Below are 22,727 nucleotides of genomic sequence, written 5' to 3'. Positions count from 1 at the left end.
TGGACAGCTTCTCAGTTATAGGTCGGCCATTTTCCCCTCATCAGTGCAGTTTTCCTCACACACTGACCAGCACTTATATAGTGGCTGCAGGGGGAGGAACATGTGACCACATCAGGCCATCAGCCTCCTCCAATAGGAAAACACCTCACATGGGAAAGCTGCTTTCCTATTGGAGGAGGCTGATGGCCTGATCAGCTCACATGCTCCTCCCCCTGCAGCCACTGTGTGAGGTAAAGGACGCTGACAAGAGACAGTGCCGGGGTTGTGAGACTGCTCCGTAATGGCGGACATATTGGTTGTCCCCCAGATATCCTAGTCACGGCTCAAGCGTCAAAGATTAGATGTTTCATTTTTTTTTTTTCTTTCTGTCTTTTAATATTCTACAATTTACAATTTTTTCGACTGCTCCATAAAATAAGTGCTTCATTCTCCATCGTTAAAAATAAAATATGTACCTTTGCAAAGCAGGAAACTTAACCCCTCCCCCCCAACTGGTGTGACCGCCGACAGCGAGACTCCATGTTGTCCCCCCACAGGAAGAAGTGTCGTCACTCGGGGGGGGGGGGGGGGGGTCGGGGTCAACAATAAAAATGTTACCAAAACGTATTACTTTTTCATCTTTACATTTAATTAAAATAAATTGGCGCCGTGTAATTTACCGTTATCAAATTAAGAAAATAAACTGCTCTTGTACTAAACCTGCGCACGTGAAACGCGTCTTCCCCTTAATCCCTATGCTGGGGGTAGGGGAGACTGATCATGGGTGAGCGCCATCATACTCAGGGTCGCGCAGGTGCCCAGTGCCCGGGTGTCAGACTAAGTAACGATGGCAGCTGCACCATTCCCTGATGTGGTTATAGTTACAGCCTCCCTGGGGAACCATTCTACGACCCCAGGTCCCATATATATATTTGGTATTTTTAATGGCCGCTAGCACTACATGCCTTGGTCATCGTTGCATAATTTTGCCGGCACAATGAGCCGTTCTGGCGGCCGCCCTGGCAGTGATGGCAAAGGAAGATTGAACAGCTCGGTTAAGCCTGTGCAGTGAAAATATATCAGCAGCAGGGAGGTCTCGCACAGATCCCCCCCCAACAGATTCACAGGAGCTTCTCGACCCCCTCTTTATTTAGGTCGTTTTTTTACTGGCTTGGGTATGCGCGACGAGGGTGGCACGAGAGGGGAACTGGGCAGGCAGAGGGAGAAGCAACCTCCTGCCATTTACTTCTACTTTTTTCTCAGCGCCACCACCATGGCCACCGCCACCGCCAAGACAGCCACTGCCGCTGCTCCTCCATACAGGAGGATGGATTTCCCCTCTGTGATGAACACAGGTTTTTCTTCCCCCGTTTCGATCGGCTGAGGCAGCAGGGGGGATATGGAGGATTCTACTTTTTCCTTTGACTCCAGTAGTGAAGGACCCGAGACGTCTTCTTTAAACTCCTCAGGAGATGGAGTCTCCTTTCCTGAAGCTCCCATTTTGGCTATGTCCACCTTTGGGGCCTCCGATACTGGTGGTGGGAGGCTCTCCTCCTCTTCTACTCGAGAGGGAGGAGATGGGGCGGCGAGTGTAGTCGTCATGGCAGAAGGGATCACCAAGATTTCCCTTTCTTCATCCTCAATCTCTTCCTCTTCTTCTTCTTGCTCCTGTTGCTCAAGTCTCTCCTCGACCACGGCAGCCTCCTCGATGACCTCCGCTATCTCCTCCTTCTCCACGTGGACGATGTCAGAGTTAGAGGAGTTGTTCTCGCTGCGTTCCTCCCCTCCACCATTGCTGTCCAGGCTCTTTAGCTCCTCGGGATCCATAGCCACCTGCTGCCAGGACTCGGGACCCAGGGATGTGGGCAAGCTTTCGGTGTGCCAGGAGGAAGAGACAGCCAGGCTCTCAGGAGGGCTCACCTGCTCAGAGTTATCGCTAGTCAGGATGTAGATGTCGTTACTGTCCTCAGCGATCAGACCTGGGACATCGTCTTCCTCAGTGTCCAGGCTGAAAACTGTGCCCTAAAAAGACACAAGAAAGGAATTAAAGGAATCCTCCACCCCAGCATCATTTATGTCCCTAAATTTTCCCACAATTTGTACCATGTTGGGGCACAAAATAATTAATGCAGGCTATATTTCAGCAGTGCCCACCGGTGTCCATTTCTCCGCTGTAAACGACATTACAACAATACCCACTAGTGGATATTTCACAGTTTACTGCTACAATAGAACAGTATCCATCAATGAATGTTGCTCAGTTTTACACTTGAACAGTGCCTAATCCTAGTGGATATTTCTCAAATTTATACTACAAGAGTGCCTCCTAGTGGATATTTCCCAGTCTTATCCACTAAGGGGCACTGTTGTATTGTAGTATAAAACTAAGAAATATCTTTTAGGGGGCACTGTTATATTGTAGTGTATTTAATGGTTCTCTAAGGGCACATGTTTAACGCCGCCATCTAGTATGGTCTAACGTTACACGACGAGACGTGGAAAGATGGGTCAGGATGGGCACTGCGGGACCTGGCACCGTCTACGCCACAATAAAGAGTTGTATGCGGCGTTGCAAGGACTGAAGCAATTACAGAAAAGTCTGTTACGATGTGTTTACAGGAACATAAACTCCACCGAGAAGAGATTCACCGCACCCTCCTGTGGCCGTAATTCTGGAGTTATGATGGGATGTCTCATTAATAACTAATATATAAGAGCATCAAGACCCCGAGCATAATAACCATCTACCAAAGCACAAAGGGTTCAGGAATAGTCTCCAGAGTATATACAGTCAGGGCCGAAAGTGCTGGCATCCTTGAAATTGTTCCAGACAATGAAGCATTTCCCCCAGAACATTATCACAGGTCCCCAGCTTTTCTTATACACAGGTTTATTTCCTTTGTGTTTATTGGAACAACATAAAAAAACAGAGAAAAAAGGCAAATTGGAGATAATTTCACAAAAAAAAAAAAAAAATGTTCCGGACACAATTGTTTCCCCTCCTTAATATTTGGTGTCGCCCTCTGGAATAAATAAATCAGTCGCTTCCTATAACATCAGCTTGTTCCTCCTCAGCCAGGATCTTGGACTCTTCTTACAATCGTCTCCAGGTCGCTCATATCTGAAGACGTCTTGTAAGATCTCTCCACAGGGGTCAATGGGATTTACATCCCGACTCATTGCTGCCACTTCAGAACTCTCCAGTGCTTTGTTTCCATCCATTTTTGGGGGCTTCTTAAAGAATGTTTGGGGTCATTGTCCTGCTGGAAGACCCATGACCTAGGCCGCACACCCAGCTTTCTGACACTGGGCGCTACATTGCCACCCAAAATCCTCTGGTAAACTTCAGATTTCATGATGCCTTGCCCACAGTCAAGGCACCCAGTGCCAGAGGCATTAAAACAACCCCAAAACATCTGTGACCCTCCACCATATCTGACTGTAGGTACTGTGTTCATTTCTTTGTAGGCCTCATTCAGTTTTCGGTAAACAGTACAATGATGTGCTTTACCACGAAGCTCTAACTTGGTCTCATCTATCCACAAGACGCTTTTCCCAGAAGGATTTTGGCTTACTGACGTACATTTTGGCAAACTGCAGTCTAGCTTTCTTATGTCTCTGTCAGCTGTTGGGTCCTCCGGGGTCTCCTGCCAAAGCGTTTCATTTCATTCACATGTGGACAGAAAATTGTTGCTGACACTGACGCACCCTGAGCCTGCAGGACAGCTTGGATTTCTCTGGAACTTGATTGGGGCTGCTTATCCACCATATGGACTGTCCTGTGCTGCAACAGTTCATCAACTTTCCTCTGCCATCCACGTCCAGGCAGACTAGCAGCAGTGCCATGGGCTGTAAACTTCTTGATTATGTTCCGCACCGTGGACAAAGTAACATCAAGATCTCTGGAGATGGACTTGTAACCCTGAGATTGTTGATATTTTTCAACAATTCAGATTCTCCAGTCTTCAGACAGTTCTCTTCTCCTCTCTCTATTCTCCATGCTTAGTGTGGCACACACAGACACACAATGCAAAGACTGAGGCAACTTCTCCCCTTTTTATCTGGTTTCAGATGTGATTTTCATATTGCCCACACCTGTTACTTGCCACAGGTGAGTGTGAACGAGCATCATATGCTGGAAACAAAGTTGTTTACCCACAATTCTGGAAAGGTGGCAAAAAATTTGACCTACCCACTTTTGGGGTTTTGCCTGAAATTATGTCCAGTTTGCCTTTTTTCAGGTTTTTTGTGTTGTTCCAATACACATAAAGGAAATAAACATGTGTATAACAAAACATGGGGAACTGCAATAATTTTCTGTGAGAAATCCTTCCTTTTCAGGAACAATTTCAAGGGTGCCAACACTTTCGGCCATGAATGTAACTACTATAATACTGCCCCCTATGTACAAGAATATAACTACTATAATACTGCCCCCTATGTACAAGAATATATCTACTATAATACTGCTCCTATGTACAAGAATATAGCTACTATAATACTGCTCCTATGTACAAGAATATAACTACTATAATACTGCCCCTATGTACAAGAATATAACTACTATAATACTGCCCCCTATATACAAGAATATAACTACTATAATACTGCCCCCTATATACAAGAATATAACTACTATAATACTGCCCCCTATGTACAAGAATATAACTACTATAATACTGCTCCCATGTACAAGAATATAACTACTATAATACTGCCCCCTATGTACAGAATATAACTACTATAATACTGCTCCCATGTACAAGAATATAACTACTATAATACTGCCCCCTATGTACAGAATATAACTACTATAATACTGCCCCTATGTATAAGAATATAACTACTATAATACTGCTCCTATGTACAAGAATATAACTACTATAATACTGCCCCCTATGTACAAGAATATAACTACTATAATACTGCCCCCTATGTACAAGAATATAACTACTATAATACTGCCCCCTATATACAAGAATATAACCACTATATTACTGCTCCCTATGTACAAGAATATAACTACTATAATACTGCCCCCTATGTACAAGAATATAACTACTATAATACTGCCCCTATGTAAAAGAATATATCTACTATAATACTGCTCCCTATGTACAAGAATATAACTACTATAATACTGCCTCCTATGTACAAGAATATAACTGCTATAATACTGCCCCTATGTACAAGAATATAACTACTATAATACTGCTCCTATGTACAAGAATATAACTGCTATAATACTGCCCCTATGTACAAGAATATAACTACTATAATACTGCTCCTATGTACAAGAATATAACTACTATAATACTGCCCCCTATGTACAAGAATATAACTACTATAATACTGCCCCCTATGTACAGAATATAACTGCTATAATACTGCCGCTATGTACAAGAATATAACTACTATAATACTGACCCTATGTACAGAATATAACTGCTATAATACTGCCCCCTATGTACAAGAATATAACTACTATAATACTGCTCCTATGTACAAGAATATAACTACTATAATACTGCCCCCTATGTACAAGAATATAACTACTATAATACTGCCCCCTATGTACAAGAATATAACTACTATAATACTGCCCCCTATGTACAAGAATATAACTACTATAATACTGCCCCCTATGTACAAGAATATAACTACTATAATACTGCCCCCTATGTACAAGAATATAACTGCTATAATACTGCCCCTATGTACAAGAATATAACTACTATAATACTGCTCCTATGTACAAGAATATAACTGCTATAATACTGCCCCTATGTACAAGAATATAACTACTATAATACTGCTCCTATGTACAAGAATATAACTACTATAATACTGCTCCCTATGTACAAGAATATAACTACTATAATACTGCTCCTATGTACAAGAATATAACTACTATAATACTGCTCCTATGTACAAGAATAGAACTGCTATAATACTGCCCCTATGTACAAGAATATAACTACTATAATACTGCTCCTATGTACAAGAATATAACTACTATAATACTGCCCCCTATGTACAAGAATATAACTACTATAATACTGCCCCCTATGTACAGAATATAACTGCTATAATACTGCCGCTATGTACAAGAATATAACTACTATAATACTGATCCCTATGTACAGAATATAACTACTATAATACTGCGCCTATGTACAAGAATATAACTACTATAATACTGCCCCCTATGTACAAGAATATAACTACTATAATACTGCTCCTATGTACAAGAATATAACTACTATAATACTGCCCCCTATGTACAAGAATATAACTACTATAATACTGCCCCCTATGTACAGAATATAACTGCTATAATACTGCCCCCTATGTACAGAATATAACTGCTACAATAGTACAGAAGGCAGCAGATGTGATTAGGAGACGCCCTTTGCTTTCTTCCAGGCCTTCGGCTCGCAGCCTCCTCGGGGACAGACGCTCTCGGCAGTAATAAGTTGGGATTTGTACAGTAAGTAACTTCTGAGACGCGGTAAGGTCTCGGAGGAGCGGAGTATCTACCAGTAATTATTAGCGCTCGACTCACAGCAGACGGAAAGTGACGTCACCGGACCTCGTCTCTGCTGGGTCTGCAGCTGCTGATTCACAGAGTGGAGCTCCGCCATTAATATTGGCTGCGGGATGGATGACATCAGCTTGCTGACGGTTTCCAGGTCTTTGTAACTTTACTTGTACCATAATTTGAGGTGTGTGTCACTTTAAATGCTCGGGACCGAAATTCATCAGTGCGGACACTAAAGCTGCTTTATTTGCAGGAATGTCACAGAATAAATACCCAGCATGCCCCTCTTCTCGCTGCCTGGACCAGCTGCTTATGTAACAGGCAGTAAGTCTGTGCATGGGAGGATGGGGGAGGGGTTCAAGATGGCGCCACGCTCCAGTCCCATCCAAAGCTGCAGCACCATGCCTAATGCTCCAGTCACAGCCAAAGCTGCAGCACCATGCCTAATGCTCCAGTCACAGCCAAAGCTGCAGCCCGAGGCCTAATGCTCCAGTCACAGCCAAAGCTGCAGGACGAGGCCTAATGCTCCAGTCACAGCCAAAGCTGCAGGACGAGGCCTAATGCTCCAGTCACAGCCAAAGCTGCAGGACGAGGCCTAATGCTCCAGTCACAGCCAAAGCTGCAGGACGAGGCCTAATGCTCCAGTCACAGCCAAAGCTGCAGGACGAGGCCTAATGCTCCAGTCACAGCCAAAGCTGCAGGACGAGGCCTAATGCTCCAGTCACAGCCAAAGCTGCAGGACGAGGCCTAATGCTCCAGTCACAGCCAAAGCTGCAGGACGAGGCCTAAAGCTCCAGTCACAGTAAAAGCTGCAGGACGAGGCCTAAAGCTCCAGTCACATCCAAAGCTGCAGGACGAGGCCTAATGCTCCAGTCACATCCAAAGCTGCAGCACGAGGCCTAATGCTCCAGTCACATCCAAAGCTGCCGTACAAGCTTTAATGCTCCAGTCACATCCAAAGCTGCCGTACAAGCTTTAATGCTCCAGTCACATCCAAAGCTGCCGTACAAGCTTTAATGCTCCAGTCACATACATTGTGAGGGTGACTGCAGCTTTGTATCAGTGTGGGGCAGTATGTGAACTGGGCCCAGCTGCACCTGCACTGACACACTGCGACAAACCCCCATCCAAATCCAGGAGTGTTCACATTCACTGACAGCAGAGACCTTGAAGATGGTGATTAATTATAAAGCTGCAGAACTTTACATGGGAGGATAGCGCCCCCCAATGGCCGCCATTAACACCCGATCAATGATCACCCAGGCCCGATGCATTATGGGACAAAGCCGTTCTTGGCTCCCATTAATAAAACGCATTATGGATAAATTACAGTAATGATCACAGTGACTGGACCCCCACCATTGAGGGGACCCCCGCCATCGAGGCGGCTCTTAAAGGGGTACAGCACACAGAGTTGCATCATGGGAGATGTAGTCTCATCGGAACGCACCAGAGCTGCAACACGTCAACTGCAAATGCAGCTCTGCAGAATCGCTCATAGGTTCATGGCTCGATGGGTTAATGGCGGGCGGAGCGCCTGAACCTGGAGGACGGGTGTGTGAACGCTGCGGGGTAACGGAGCGGAAGAAGTGAAGCTGACAGAACCCATCCTGCGTGAGACCGAGAGGAATCCCAGCCGCGGGCGGCCATACAGCACGTACAGACTACCACTCCTACCAATCATCAGGGCTCTATCATGCTCACCATGCATCAGGTGGCTCAGGATGAACAAAAGCTAAGAAGATACCAGGGCAGCAGAAGGAACGACCAGATCCCGGCGTCTTTATATAAGGGGCTTCTGCTTGTAGAGAGCAGGAGACTATTATACTGTTATATTATCACGGAACCGTGATGATGTCAAACTATTATCCAGCGCTGGCCCTTTAAATTCTAGAAAAATAAAAAAAGAAAGGTCTGAAAATTATAAAAATAAATAAGTTGCTGTGAAAAAAAAAAATAAGCAAAAAAAACGACGCAACACGAAATAAAAAAAAAAAAAAAGTAATAAAATGTCTCCGCTCTCTGTTATTACGAAATAATACGGTCCTGAAAGGGTTAAAAGAAAGCCGCACCCGCCTCTACCCCCCCCCCCCAATAAATAAATAGGTGCCACATAAGTGAATGTCTTACCCCGCGAGACGGCTGGAGAGCTGCGGATTCCAGAGAGGAGACAGTAACATCTGCGCGGGGAGCAGCAGAGCCGAGTGCGCGGCCACGACAGAGCGCGTGCACAGCAGACACGGGGAGGAGGGGCGACCCAGATATTGTTTAGGCTTCGGGGCAAATGGCGAAGTGATGCCAAAATAATGCTGGAGAGAAAGTGAGAGGGAACGAGAGCGAGCGGGCACAAACCGCGGATTACACAGTCAGGCCACAAGCCATTGTCCTCTGTTATCAGCCGCTCCAGGCAGGGGTGAGGCTGAAAGTACACAGCTATTGCTCTCGGTTGTCAGCCACTGTAGTGTGTGGGAACCACTCTGTCCCCTATGATCAGTGGCTCCTCTTATAATGCTACAGCACTATTATAAGATGGGGGTTACCGGCCCTTTAATTAATGAAGGTCCCGCACCCCCCCAACGCGCACTGTCAATGCACCTGCCTTCTTTACAGGGTGCCCGATCATAAGCAGTGCCGGTTCAAGGTCTCACAATAGGGCGGCCAGCAAAAACTAAAAAAAAAACAAAAAAAAAACACAGCGGCGCCCCCATGAGCATTAAACAAGAAGTACATGGCCGCCCCCCAAATATCTGCAGATAAGAAAGGGTACGACGGCAGAAGGAGCAATATGGCCGCAGCAGAGCGGAGAGTCCGAGAGAAAGGAGGTCACATTGGGAGCGCAGAGCGCGGAGCATCCTCACGTGTCCGACATCTGCAGAGCGAAAGGCGCCTGTAATCCACCAGGAAATGACTCCATCAGCAGCAGCTTTATCCCCGGAGAATTTACCTTCTATCCAGCTGGACGGCCGCGACCCCTAATCCCCGAGTATGATCTCTGAGCCGGAGGCCGAGGCTCAGACATATGGAGGACAGAGGCAGCAAGGAGCGGTGGCAGAGGCGTCTACAGGGAGCGGCACAAGGGGAGGAAAGCGACAGACGGGGGGCACAAGAGGACAAGGTCCAAATATCAACTCCCCGAGGGGAGAAGAAGCAGCCGACGACAGAGGAAACTCCAAGACAGACGTGCAATCTATAGAAATAATACTGCCCCCTATGTACAAGAATATAACTACTATAATACTGCCCCTATGTACAAGAATATAACTACTATAATACTGCCCCTATGTACAAGAATATAACTACTATAATACTGCTCCTATGTACAAGAATATGACTACTATAATACTGCCCCCTATATACAAGAATATAACCACTATATTACTGCCCCCTATGTACAAGAATATAACTACTATAATACTGCCCCTATGTACAAGAATATAACTATTATAATACTGCTCCTATGTACAAGAATATAACTACTATAATACTGCCCCCTATGTACAAGAATATAACTACTATAATACTGCCCCCTATGTACAAGAATATAACTACTATAATACTGCCCCCTATGTACAAGAATATAACTACTATAATACTGCCCCCTATGTACAAGAATATAACTACTATAATACTGCCCCTATGTACAAGAATATAACTACTATAATACTGCCCCTATGTACAAGAATATAACTACTATAATACTGCCCCTATGTACAAGAATATAACTACTATAATACTGCCCCTATATACAAGAATATAACTACTATAATACTGCCCCCTATGTACAAGAATATAACTACTATAATACTGCTCCTATGTACAAGAATATAACTACTATAATACTGCTCCTATGTACAAGAATATAACTACTATAATACTGCCCCCTATGTACAAAAATATAACTACTATAATACTGCCCCCTATGTACAAGAATATAACTACTATAATACTGCCCCCTATGTACAAGAATATAACTACTATAATACTGCTCCTATGTACAAGAATATAACTACTATAATACTGCTCCTATGTACAAGAATATAACTACTATAATACTGCTCCTATGTACAAGAATATAACTACTATAATACTGCCCCTATGTACAAGAATATAACTACTATAATACTGCCCCTATGTACAAGAATATAACTACTAGAACACTGCTCCCTATGTACAAGAATATAACTACTATAATACTGCCCCTATGTACAAGAATATAACTACTAGAACACTGCTCCCTATGTACAAGAATATAACTACTATAATACTGCCCCTATGTACAAGAATATAACTACTATAATACTGCCCCTATGTACAAGAATATAACTACTATAATACTGCCCCTATGTACAAGAATATAACTACTATAATACTGCTCCCTATGTACAAGAATATAACTACTATAATACTGCCCCCTATGTACAAGAATATAACTACTATAATACTGCTCCTATGTACAAGAATATAACTACTATAATACTGCCCCCTATGTACAAGAATATAACTACTATAATACTGCTCCTATGTACAAGAATATAACTACTATAATACTGCCCCTATGTACAAGAATATAACTACTATAATACTGCCCCTATGTACAAGAATATAACTACTAGAACACTGCTCCCTATGTACAAGAATATAACTACTATAATACTGCCCCTATGTACAAGAATATAACTACTAGAACACTGCTCCCTATGTACAAGAATATAACTACTATAATACTGCCCCTATGTACAAGAATATAACTACTATAATACTGCCCCTATGTACAAGAATATAACTACTATAATACTGCTCCCTATGTACAGGAATATAACTACTATAATACTGCTCCCTATGTACAAGAATATAACTACTATAATACTGCCCCCTATGTACAAGAATATAACTACTATAATACTGCTCCTATGTACAAGAATATAACTACTATAATACTGCTCCCTATGTACAGGAATATAACTACTATAATACTGCCCCCTATGGACAAGAATATAACTACTATAATACTGCTCCTATGTACAAGAATATAACTACTATAATACTGTTCCTATGTACAAGAATATAACTACTATAATACTGCTCCCTATGTACAGGAATATAACTACTATAATACTGCCCCCTATGGACAAGAATATAACTACTATAATACTGCTCCTATGTACAAGAATATAACTACTATAATACTGCTCCTATGTACAAGAATATAACTACTATAATACTGCTCCCTATGTACAGGAATATAACTACTATAATACTGCCCCCTATGGACAAGAATATAACTACTATAATACTGCCCCTATGTACAAGAATATAACTACTATAATACTGCTCCTATGTGCAAGAATATAACTACTATAATACTGCCCCTATGGACAAGAATATAACTACTATAATACTGCTCCTATGTACAAGAATATAACTACTATAATACTGCTCCTATGTACAAGAATATAACTACTATAATACTGTTCCTATGTACAAGAATATAACTACTATAATACTGCCCCTATGTACAAGAATATAACTACTATAATACTGCCCCTATGTACAAGAATATAACTACTATAATACTGCCCCTATGTACAAGAATATAACTACTATAATACTGCCCCCTATGTACAAGAATATAACTACTATAATACTGCCCCCTATGTACAAGAATATAACTACTATAATACTGCCCCCTATATACAAGAATATAACTACTATAATACTGCTCCTATGTACAAGAATATAACTACTATAATACTGCCCCCTATGTACAAGAATATAACTACTATAATACTGCTCCCTATGTACAAGAATATAACTACTATAATACTGCCCCTATGTACAAGAATATAACTACTATAATACTGCCCCTATGTACAAGAATATAACTACTATAATACTGCCCCTATGTACAAGAATATAACTACTATAATACTGCTCCCTATGTACAAGAATATAACTACTATAATACTGCTCCCTATGTACAAGAATATAACTACTATAATACTGCTCCCTATGTACAAGAATATAACTACTATAATACTGCTCCCTATGTACAAGAATATAACTACTATAACACTGCCCCTATGTACAAGAATATAACTACTATAATACTTCCCCTATGTACAAGAATATAACTACTATAATAATTCCCCCTATGTACAAGAATATAACTACTATAATACTGCCCCTATGTACAAGAATATAACTACTATAATACTGCCCCCTATGTACAAGAATATAACTACTATAATACTGCCCCCTATGTACAAGAATATAACTACTATAATACTGCCCCTATGTACAAGAATATAACTACTATAATACTGCCCCCTATGTACAAGAATATAACTACTATAATACTGCCCCCTATGTACAAGAATATAACTACTATAATACTGCCCCTATGTACAAGAATATAACTACTATAATACTGCTCCCTATGTACAAGAATATAACTACTATAATACTGCCCCCTATGTACAAGAATATAACTACTATAATACTGCTCCTATGTACAAGAATATAACTACTATAATACTGCCCCTATGTACAAGAATATAACTACTATAATACTGCTCCCTATGTACAAGAATATAACTACTATAATACTGCCCCCTATGTACAAGAATATAACTACTATAATACTGCTCCCTATGTACAAGAATATAACTACTATAATACTGCCCCCTATGTACAAGAATATAACTACTATAATACTATAGTATTATAGTAGTTATACTCCTGTACACAGGGGGCAGTAGTACGGTTCCTGTACCCATCATGTTGTCACCTCTTTACACCTGACTACTTGTGCACACTATGACGGTATTACACATCGTACCCATCCTCCTTGCTGGATGATGAAGTCAGCGCACACGTCTTCCACATACGAGACCCCGAGTTGTACGAGATTGTCTAGTTGACGATTGCCGCTTCTCGTCTGCTCCAGCAGGAGGCGCTGCAGGAGGACAAGAGGTACCAGTACCTGCAGGAGACAGAATCTGGTGTCAGTACTACAACTCTCAGCATGCCCTGACAGCAGCCTGCTGGCAGTTCTGCATAGTCAGGCAGCGATATAATGTGAAATGACAGGTAATTAATTCTTTGTATGAAGTTTGGTGCCTGAGGCAGAGGAGGCGCCGCAGCTGGTACCTCACCGCGGCCTCTCACCACACAGGGGGCACAGACATCACCCACCTTGTTCCAGCCGGTGGTCTGTGACGAGGCGTCATCTGATTCCTTCCTGAACACCTCATAGGTGAGGCTCCTGCGAGGAGGAAGCAGACATGTTATTTTATGTGGCGCCCCCTACACCGCAGTGTGGTACAAAGAACATCGGATATAACTGTAAACCGTCACAAGGGGGCAGAGGAGAGCAGCAGGTTAACGCTCACCCGCTAAGGAGGATGTGTGCCGCTTTATCCAGGGCGGCCGCCATCTCCAGACACATCCGGTCGGCGAGCTGCGCCAAACACTCCTCAATGGTGCTGTCCGGACTGGCGGGACTGAAGACCGGAGACGTGTGCATGTCAAAGCCGGTGCTGGGGAAGGCTGAAAGCAGAGAGACATCGCTGAGAACACCGCCCATCACCAGAGATCAGCGGTGACATCACTGAGAACACCGCCCATCACCAGAGATCAGCGGTGACATCACTGAGAACACCGCCCATCACCAGAGATCAGCGGTGACATCACTGAGAACACCGCCCATCACCAGAGATCAGCGGTGACATCACTGAGAACACCGCCCATCACCAGAGATCAGCGGTGACATCACTGAGAATGCTGCCTATCCATCACTAGAGATCAGCGGTGACATCACTGAGAATGCCGCCTATCCATCACCAGAGATCAGCGGTGACATCACTGAGAATGCCGCCTATCCATCACTAGAGATCAGAGGTGACATCACTGAGAATGCCGCCTATCCATCACTAGAGATCAGCGGTGACATCACTGAGAATGCCACCTATCCATCACCAGAGATCAGCGGTGACATCACTGAGAACACCGCCCATCACCAGAGATCAGCGGTGACATCACTGAGAACACCGCCCATCACCAGAGATCAGCGGTGACATCACTGAGAACACCGCCCATCACCAGAGATCAGCGGTGACATCACTGAGAATGCCGCCTATCCATCACTAGAGATCAGCGGTGACATCACTGAGAATGCCGCCTATCCATCACCAGAGATCAGCGGTGACATCACTGAGAATGCCGCCTATCCATCACCAGAGATCAGCGGTGACATCACTGAGAACACCGCCCATCACCAGAGATCAGCGGTGACATCACTGAGAATGCCGCCTATCCATCACCAGAGATCAGCGGTGACATCACTGAGAATGCCGCCTATCCATCACCAGAGATCAGCGGTGACATCACTGAGAATGCCGCCTATCCATCACCAGAGATCAGCGGTGACATCACTGAGAATGCCGCCTATCCATCACCAGAGATCAGCGGTGACATCACTGAGAATGCCGCCTATCCATCACCAGAAATCAGCGGTGACATCACTGAGAATGCCGCCTATCCATCACCAGAGATCAGCGGTGACATCACTGAGAATGCCGCCTATCCATCACCAGAGATCAGCGGTGACATCACTGAGAATGCCGCCTATCCATCACCAGAGATCAGCGGTGACATCACTGAGAATGCCGCCTATCCATCACCAGAGATCAGCGGTGACATCACTGAGAATGCCGCCTATCCATCACCAGAGATCAGCGGTGACATCACTGAGAATGCCTCCTATCCATCACCAGAGATCAGCGGTGACATCACTGAGAATGACGCCTATCCATCACTAGAGATCAGCGGTGACATCACTGAGAATGCCGCCTATCCATCACTAGAGATCAGCGGTGACATCACTGAGAATGCCGCCTATCCATCACCAGAGATCAGCGGTGACATCACTGAGAATGCCGCCTATCCATCACTAGAGATCAGCGGTGACATCACTGAGAATGCTGCCTATCCATCACCAGAGATCAGCAGTGACATCACTGAGAATGCCACCTATCCATCACCAGAGATCAGCGGTGACATCACTGAGAATGCCTCCTATCCATCACCAGAGATCAGCGGTGACATCACTGAGAATGCCTCCTATCCATCACCAGAGATCAGCGGTGACATCACTGAGAATGACGCCTATCCATCACTAGAGATCAGCGGTGACATCACTGAGAATGCCGCCTATCCATCACTAGAGATCAGCGGTGACATCACTGAGAATGCCGCCTATCCATCACCAGAGATCAGCGGTGACATCACTGAGAATGCCGCCTATCCATCACTAGAGATCAGCGGTGACATCACTGAGAATGCCGCCTATCCATCACCAGAGATCAGCGGTGACATCACTGAGAATGCCGCTGTGATGAACCTGTAGCCGCCATCTTGGTAATGATAAATCATATCCAGGGATGGCCACACTTCAGCAGCCCCCACCCTTGGGACCTTCTGTTAAAATGTCAACTAGATAGTTTCCCCCCATCCAGGCTCCTGTAAGATAAGAAGCCCCGGGGCCTACTTAACACTTGAATGCTAGGAGCTTCAAAGACTTCGAGAGGAAACACAGCCAGCAGGGGGGGGTGCTTCGTCTATCTGTACCTGACCATTTGTCCCATAGGACTAGTTTCTTTGTCTGTCACAAGCATGGAGGCATAAGATATAGAAACATGAATAGTACACGCATGTTGCGTGGGATGGGCCAATAAAAAAATATCACGGCGTCCCGGAGCCATTGCGCACACAAGCCTCCGCGGTAGACGTTTGTACGTGCTCTGGAAGCCAAGATATAGCGCGGAGCCATTCCTGAGGACCGTATGGTATCATAATTGATATCAAAAGGTCGGTTACGGCGGCCCGAATCCATGGGAACCCCTGGGGGTATCATGAGACCATCCCAGAAGAAGTTATTGGGTTCCATAGAATTTGGGCTTCTGATCGAAGTTAGACCTGAGGGTGGAGACTGAGCCAGCTGACCTCACCAGCAGTGGGCGGGACGGGGCAGGTAAGATAGCAGGACAGACAAGAGACAAGCCAGTCTTGACCCAAGAGTGGTGTGCTGAACATCTGAGCACCAGCTGAGGCCACCAAGGGGAGGAGCAGTTTGACCATGCGGTGGTAGGCCTCAGCCTGTAACAAAGAACCGTGCCTGCGACCGCAGAATCCTCTCCCTGCGTCACAAGAAAATCAAGAAACCGGTAACTGATATGCTGTGGTGATTCTGTGTGTTGTATTCCATTGTTGTATAGTTTAGCCTGACCTTATACCTGTGTATATTTAGTTGTATATCGTGTATCTAGTGTATTATTATAATCAATTACCTCAAGTAATTGTGGGCCTGCCTTTTATTCTGCATAACGAACGCACGTCCGTGTGAGCTCGGCTCAAGCCAAAAACGCTACCCAGGGTTGGTTCCTGACCCGATATAGGCCCATTCACGGACTGGGCGTATATCTAAAATAGGGACTGGTGGCAGCATACCAACTGGGGATTGGGGAAGGCTGGTAGTGACGGTCGGAGGTTCAGATATATATATTCCTGGCGCGGCCAAGGAAGATATATATACCACCCTCACTACAGAGGGCCCCGATACCCAGTAGGTTACAGGACAGTCTCCCTGGCGACCGCTTATCCTAGGTGCAGTTCCTTGACTGACCTGAGGCTAAGAAGGCGCTAGCGAGTTGTGCTGTGTAGTGACGTTACGGTTTAGTGACGTTGAAGGGATAACACACTACCGTGTTCCCTGCGCTGGTTGCAGCTTCCTGGCACTACTTTCTCTAGGTGCAGTACCTTGACTGACCTGAGAGGTAAGGGGGCGCCAGAGAGCTGCACCCACCGGCCGGCTTTCATCACAGCCGCCTATCCATCACTAGAGATCAGCGGTGACATCACTGAGAATGCCTCCTATCCATCACCAGAGATCAGCAGTGACATCACTGAGAATGCCGCCTATCCATCACTAGAGATCAGCGGTGACATCACTGAGAATGCCACCTATCCATCACCAGAGATCAGCGGTGACATCACTGAGAATGCCTCCTATCCATCACCAGAGATCAGCGGTGACATCACTGAGAATGCCTCCTATCCATCACCAGAGATCAGAGGTGACATCACTGAGAATGCCGCCTATCCATCACCAGAGATCAGCGGTGACATCACTGAGAATGCCGCCTATCCATCACCAGAGATCAGCGGTGACATCACTGAGAATGCCGCCTATCCATCACCAGAGATCAGCGGTGACATCTCTGAGCGCCGCTCGTCCTCACTGACCTGCAGAGATCTCCTCCTCCAGCCTCTTCAGCTCCTCCTCGATGTCGGCCTTGTCCGGCTCGTCGGTGGCCGGTGTCTGCCGGGCGCCTGTAATGTAGATTATATCCCCCATTATTATATTATAACGCTCCGGCCTCGTGTTATTCTCCATCATTCTGTGCGGTTACATCGGCCTCAGAGGTGTCAGTCCTCGCATTCTATTCATACACCAGGAGGCTCAGGGCGAGCAGAGCCCAGTAAGTGGATGGTGGTGGATCCGCTCTGTGATGGATTGTGCAGGTCTGGTCTCCGGCAGCAGCGAGATCCTGATCTCCCCCGACAGCCTGTCAGCCCAAATCAGAAGCCGAGCGGAAACCCGGGAGCAGCGGGGGTGAAGTGGGGAGCGCCGCTGTGCGGGATCCACAGACTGGCTGAGGATCAGGGGCCCCCTGCACCGCTCCCTGACTGCAGGACGGCCCCCCGGCCTCAGAATGTCGCAGTGTAATAAATATGGTGGATGAACAGAACTCCAGGCGGCAGTGAAGACAGACACCAGTACATTACTGAGCAGACCTGTGCTTACCTGCTCCGGCTGTAGAGGGCGCCTCCTGCAGGCGGTACCCCAGGTAGCTGAGCACCACATACTTCGTCTCACAGTGGAACCCAAAAGGCACCGAGGACACTGACGCCATGAGCGAGTCCAGAGGTGTCGGGGGGCGGCAGAGCTCCTGCAAGACGGACAGTTATATCAGGACCCCCGGAGAGAAGCGGCAAAATATGCTGCACCGTACTCTAGTCACATCCAAAGCCCCTGCAACACACCGTTACGTCAGGACCCCCAGATATACGCAGGAAATACACTACATTAAAGAAGCGCCCCACCCAAGACCACCAGACAGCGCTGAGGAATACTCTAGTCACATCCAGAGCTGCATCCACATCTACTCATTGTAAGTGGGAATGTGGATGCAGCTCTGGAGGTGACTGGCGTGTACATGATAACTGTGGATGAAGCTCTGGAGGTGACTGGAGTGTACATAATAACTGTGGATGCAGCTCTGGAGGTGACTGGAGTGTACATGATAACTGTGGATGCAGCTCTGGAGGTGACTGGAGTGTACATGATAACTGTGGATGCAGCTCTGGAGGTGACTGGAGTATAAGACGTGACATAAGTGTGGATGCAGCTCTGGAGGTGACTGGAGTATAAGACGTGACAAAAGTGTGGATGCAGCTCTGGAGGTGACTGGACTATAAGACGTGACAGAAGTGTGGAAACAGCTCTGGAGGTGACTGGAGCGTAGGACGTGACAGAAGTGTGGACGCAGCTCTGGAGGTGACTGGAGCGTAGGATGTGACAGAAGTGTGGATGCAGCTCTGGAGGTGACTGGAGCGTAGGACGTGTATGCCAGGCCATGTGCTCGGGATCAGATGATGCACCAGGAGGCTCTGCCTTTACAAGTCTCAGCAGGATGAGCGGGGCTGTGCGGTCTTCTTAGCCGCCTGTCACTGCTGTCAGCCGCTGTCTGTCAGGGTGGGGGGGGGGGGAGGCCCCCGATGCTGCTCTCGCTGTGACTAGTGGAGGCTATGAGGGGCACTGCACAGAGTATATATATATATACACACACACACATACACAGCCCCCCCCCCCCCACGAGGCAGAGGAGCAGCTCCGGCAGAGGACACGACCTTCATGCATTTATAGCCGGTGCACATGACTGGCGCTCGGGGGACGGTAGCTCCTCCGCGTCCGGTGTTACGTGCAGAGCTGGCGAGGAGGAACGCTCTGCACACACGGCTTCAACCCCTCTGCTTGCTGTCACTGGATGAAACATCGCAGCTTACAATATCCAGAGCTGAGGACTTGTTACAATTGCATCCACAGAACAGAATAAAAGTTATTCCGGGCAGTGGCCCCTCATATTGGGGCTTATCAGGGGGCTGCAGCCTTATACCGAGGGGGCTGATAATATCGGGACCAGGAGGCGTCTGCACTTATCTCCACACCGGGGCCTGAAGTGGCTGATAACAGGGAGCAGTAGATGAGCAGAGGGGTGCTGGCGGGTGGAGCGTCCCTTTAATGGTCACCACCTACATGTGTGGTCACCGTAAGGAGCAGCAGCGGCCACATCCCCTACTCATGAGGCAGCAATGGACGATGCTCTATTGTTTTCAGGTATCAGCAGCTGTGTGTCTGGCTGTACAGCGTGTGGGGGAGGGAACGACCAAGCAAGGGATGTGTTATATCTGCAGGGGTCCCGAGGGGGTGGGGGGCTCCGACAGCAGGAATCACAAGAGGATTATCTGTAACAACAGAGGCCCCAAACACAGACAGCGGAGGAGTCAGATAATAGACGTATTACGCTCCAATCTCTCTCTGTATTACACGAGTATAACTCTCTGATCTCTAAATACTGAAGGTGGTTCTGGTGACGTATTCATGTACTATCGATGGCTCTGGTGTTCTATTCATGTACTGATGATGGTTCTGGTGATCAATGATGAATACGGCCCCAGAGCCACCGTCCGTGCCCCAATACGGCCCCAGAGCCACCATCAGTACATGAATACGGCCCCAGAGCCACCATCAGTACATGAATACGGCCCCAGAGCCACCATCAGTACATGAATACGGCCCCAGAGCCACCGTCCGTGCCCCAATACGGCCCCAGAGCCACCATCAGTACATAAATACGGCCCCAGAGCCACCATCAGTACATGAATACGACCCCAGAGCCACCATCAGTACATGACTACGACCCCAGAGCCACCATCAGTACATGAATACGACCCCAGAGCCACCATCAGTTTTGTTGCAAACTATTTGCCACATGATGGACGCAAACGTGTCTTTTTAGTTTCCATTGCGGTATCCGCCAAATGCTGGACACATTAATTGAAACCAAACGGCCCTGACAAGGGTCTGACGTTTAAAGGGGTTGTCTGATCCAAATCGATAAATCTGCAGTCACTATGTGTGACTGCAGACTTATGAGGATATGTATGAGCTATACCTACCCCTAGACAGTGGGCATGGCCTCACTTCCATACAAGTGTATGGAGTGAGGCCACGCCCATGAGCTGGTTCTGGCTCAGAAACCGGCGAATCCCTGCAGTGCACGCGCTGGGGGGGGATTCATAAGTCTGCAGGCCGGTGTGCTACGCGGGGAGGAAGGGCCGGTAGATATAGGTATTATGCAGAATGCCGGACAATAAACCACTGTCCTGAACGTCTAGTAATATATAATGAGCCGCGGCGTGGCACACCTCGGAGCGGCAGACCTCGGCGCGGAGCGGCAGACCTCGGCGCGGAGCAGCACACCTCGGATCGGCAGACCTCGGAGCGGCAGACCTCGGCGCGGGGCGGCAGACCTCGGAGCGGCAGACCTCGGCGCGGAGCGGCAGACCTCGGAGAGGCACACCTCGGCGCGGAGCGGCAGACCTCGGAGAGGCACACCTCGGCGCGGAGCGGCAGACCTCGGAGAGGCACACCTCGGCGCGGAGCGGCAGACCTCGGAGAGGCACACCTCGGAGAGGCACACCTCGGCGAGGCACACCTCGGCGCAGAGCGGAACACCTCGGAGAGGCACACCTCGGCGCGGAGCGGAACACCTCGGAGAGGCACACCTCGGCGCGGAGCGGAACACCTCGGAGAGGCACACCTCGGCGCGGAGCGGAACACCTCGGAGCGGAAGACCTCGGAGCGGCGCGGAGCGGAAGACCTCGGAGCGGCGCGGAGCGAAGCGGAAGACCTCGGAGCGGCGCGGAAGACCTCGGAGCGGCGCGGAAGACCTCGGAGCGGCGCGGAAGACCTCGGAGCGGCGCGGAAGACCTCGGAGCGGAGCGGAAGACCTCGGCACGGAAGACCTCGGCACGGAGCAGCAGATCTCGGCACGGAGCAGCACACCTTGGAGCGGCAGACCTCGGAGCACCACACTTCGGCGCGGAGCGGCACACCTTGGAGCGGCAGACATCGGCGCGGAGCAGCACACCTTGGAGCGGCAGACCTCGGCGCGGAGCAGCACACCTCGGCGCGGAGCAGCACATAGAGGGAATACTGCATCCACAGCAGGGGCCACAGGTCGCACAGTCGGGGATTGTAGGGATATTACACTGCACCCCATATAACGGATTATTGGGGGCTCTGACCTAACACTAGTGGCACAGAGCCCTCTTTATGGGGCAGATGACACCACTGTGGTTTGGGAGATTCCCTGCCCCTCCATCAAGGGGCGCTGTGCAGAGGTCACTTATGAGGGTGCACTTCCCCACCAGTGGCCAGCCTGCATATCATACTACGGGTCATTCCAAGCGCCGCCACTAGTGGGCGGAGGACTGAGCCCCACAATAGGGCAAACACAGCACAGGGGGGCAGTTACTGCACCCGGCACCAAACACGGGAATCACCCCGCTGTCCCGCACCGGGGCCCACACGTCGTCCTGCGCCGCCGCCCCGCTCACCTGTGGCTGCAGCTCGGACACTCAGGTCCCTCCAGTCCCGGCTCCCGTTCTACACAGGAGCCGCAGCCATGATGGGGGGCGGAGCTCTCCGAGGAGACGTGCTAGGCGTGACGTGAGGGCGCTGCGCAGGTGGGGACACGCCCACAATTGTCAACGGCCGCCCAATGGCAGAGATTGATAAACAAGGTGGGTGTGGCCAGCAACAAGCGTTAATAATGAAGAATGGGCGGTGCTTAAATCTAGAGCGAGGCTTGACACGCGGGAAAGTGATCACTAATAGCCGGTGGGCGGGGCTGTGACGTCACAGCAGCTGGGCTGGTCTGTTAAAGGGACACAGCGTCCTCTGACTCTGAGTCACCTCTGGCTGTCAGTCATGTAGTGCGCAGCATTATACAGGTGACCTGTGCTGGGGTCTGCTCAGAGGCTTTCCCTTATGCTTTACACTGCAGTCATTGCTCTATTTGGG

General features: G+C 47.6%; 1 protein-coding gene across 1 annotated transcript; it reads right to left on the bottom strand.

Annotated features, from left to right (window-relative positions):
- Positions 1–606: 606 nt before the first annotated feature.
- BCL2L13 (BCL2 like 13) lies at positions 607–22,402 on the bottom strand. The gene is made up of 7 exons (XM_073650414.1): positions 22,262–22,402; positions 18,384–18,528; positions 17,822–17,908; positions 13,912–14,068; positions 13,715–13,784; positions 13,359–13,502; positions 607–2,001 (listed from the first exon to the last, which is right to left on the bottom strand). Exons 2-7 carry the CDS (start codon positions 18,490–18,492, stop codon positions 1,228–1,230), a joined length of 1,341 nt encoding a protein of 446 aa, XP_073506515.1. The 5' UTR covers positions 18,493–18,528; positions 22,262–22,402; the 3' UTR covers positions 607–1,227.
- Between the last annotated feature and the right edge of the window lie 325 nt (positions 22,403–22,727).

The sequence above is a fragment of the Phyllobates terribilis genome, unplaced genomic scaffold (genome assembly GCF_046119375.1).
Source record: "Phyllobates terribilis strain yellow unplaced genomic scaffold, ASM4611937v1 Scaffold_10__3_contigs__length_209671492, whole genome shotgun sequence".
NCBI lineage: Eukaryota > Metazoa > Chordata > Amphibia > Anura > Dendrobatidae > Phyllobates > Phyllobates terribilis.
Note: the sequence above shows the minus strand (reverse complement) of the source record. Positions and strands in the feature narration are given on the sequence as shown.

Coding starts and splice junctions, on each gene's coding strand:
- BCL2L13 (XM_073650414.1), bottom strand. CDS start 18,492: ATGGCGTCAGTGTCCTCGGTGCCTTTTGGGTTCCACTGTGAGACGAAG. Junction 14,069..17,821: donor GGAGGAGGAGATCTCTGCAG/GTCAGTGAGGAC, acceptor CTCTGCTTTCAG/CCTTCCCCAGCACCGGCTTT. Junction 2,002..13,358: donor TCATCCAGCAAGGAGGATGG/GTACGATGTGTA, acceptor GTGTCTTTTTAG/GGCACAGTTTTCAGCCTGGA.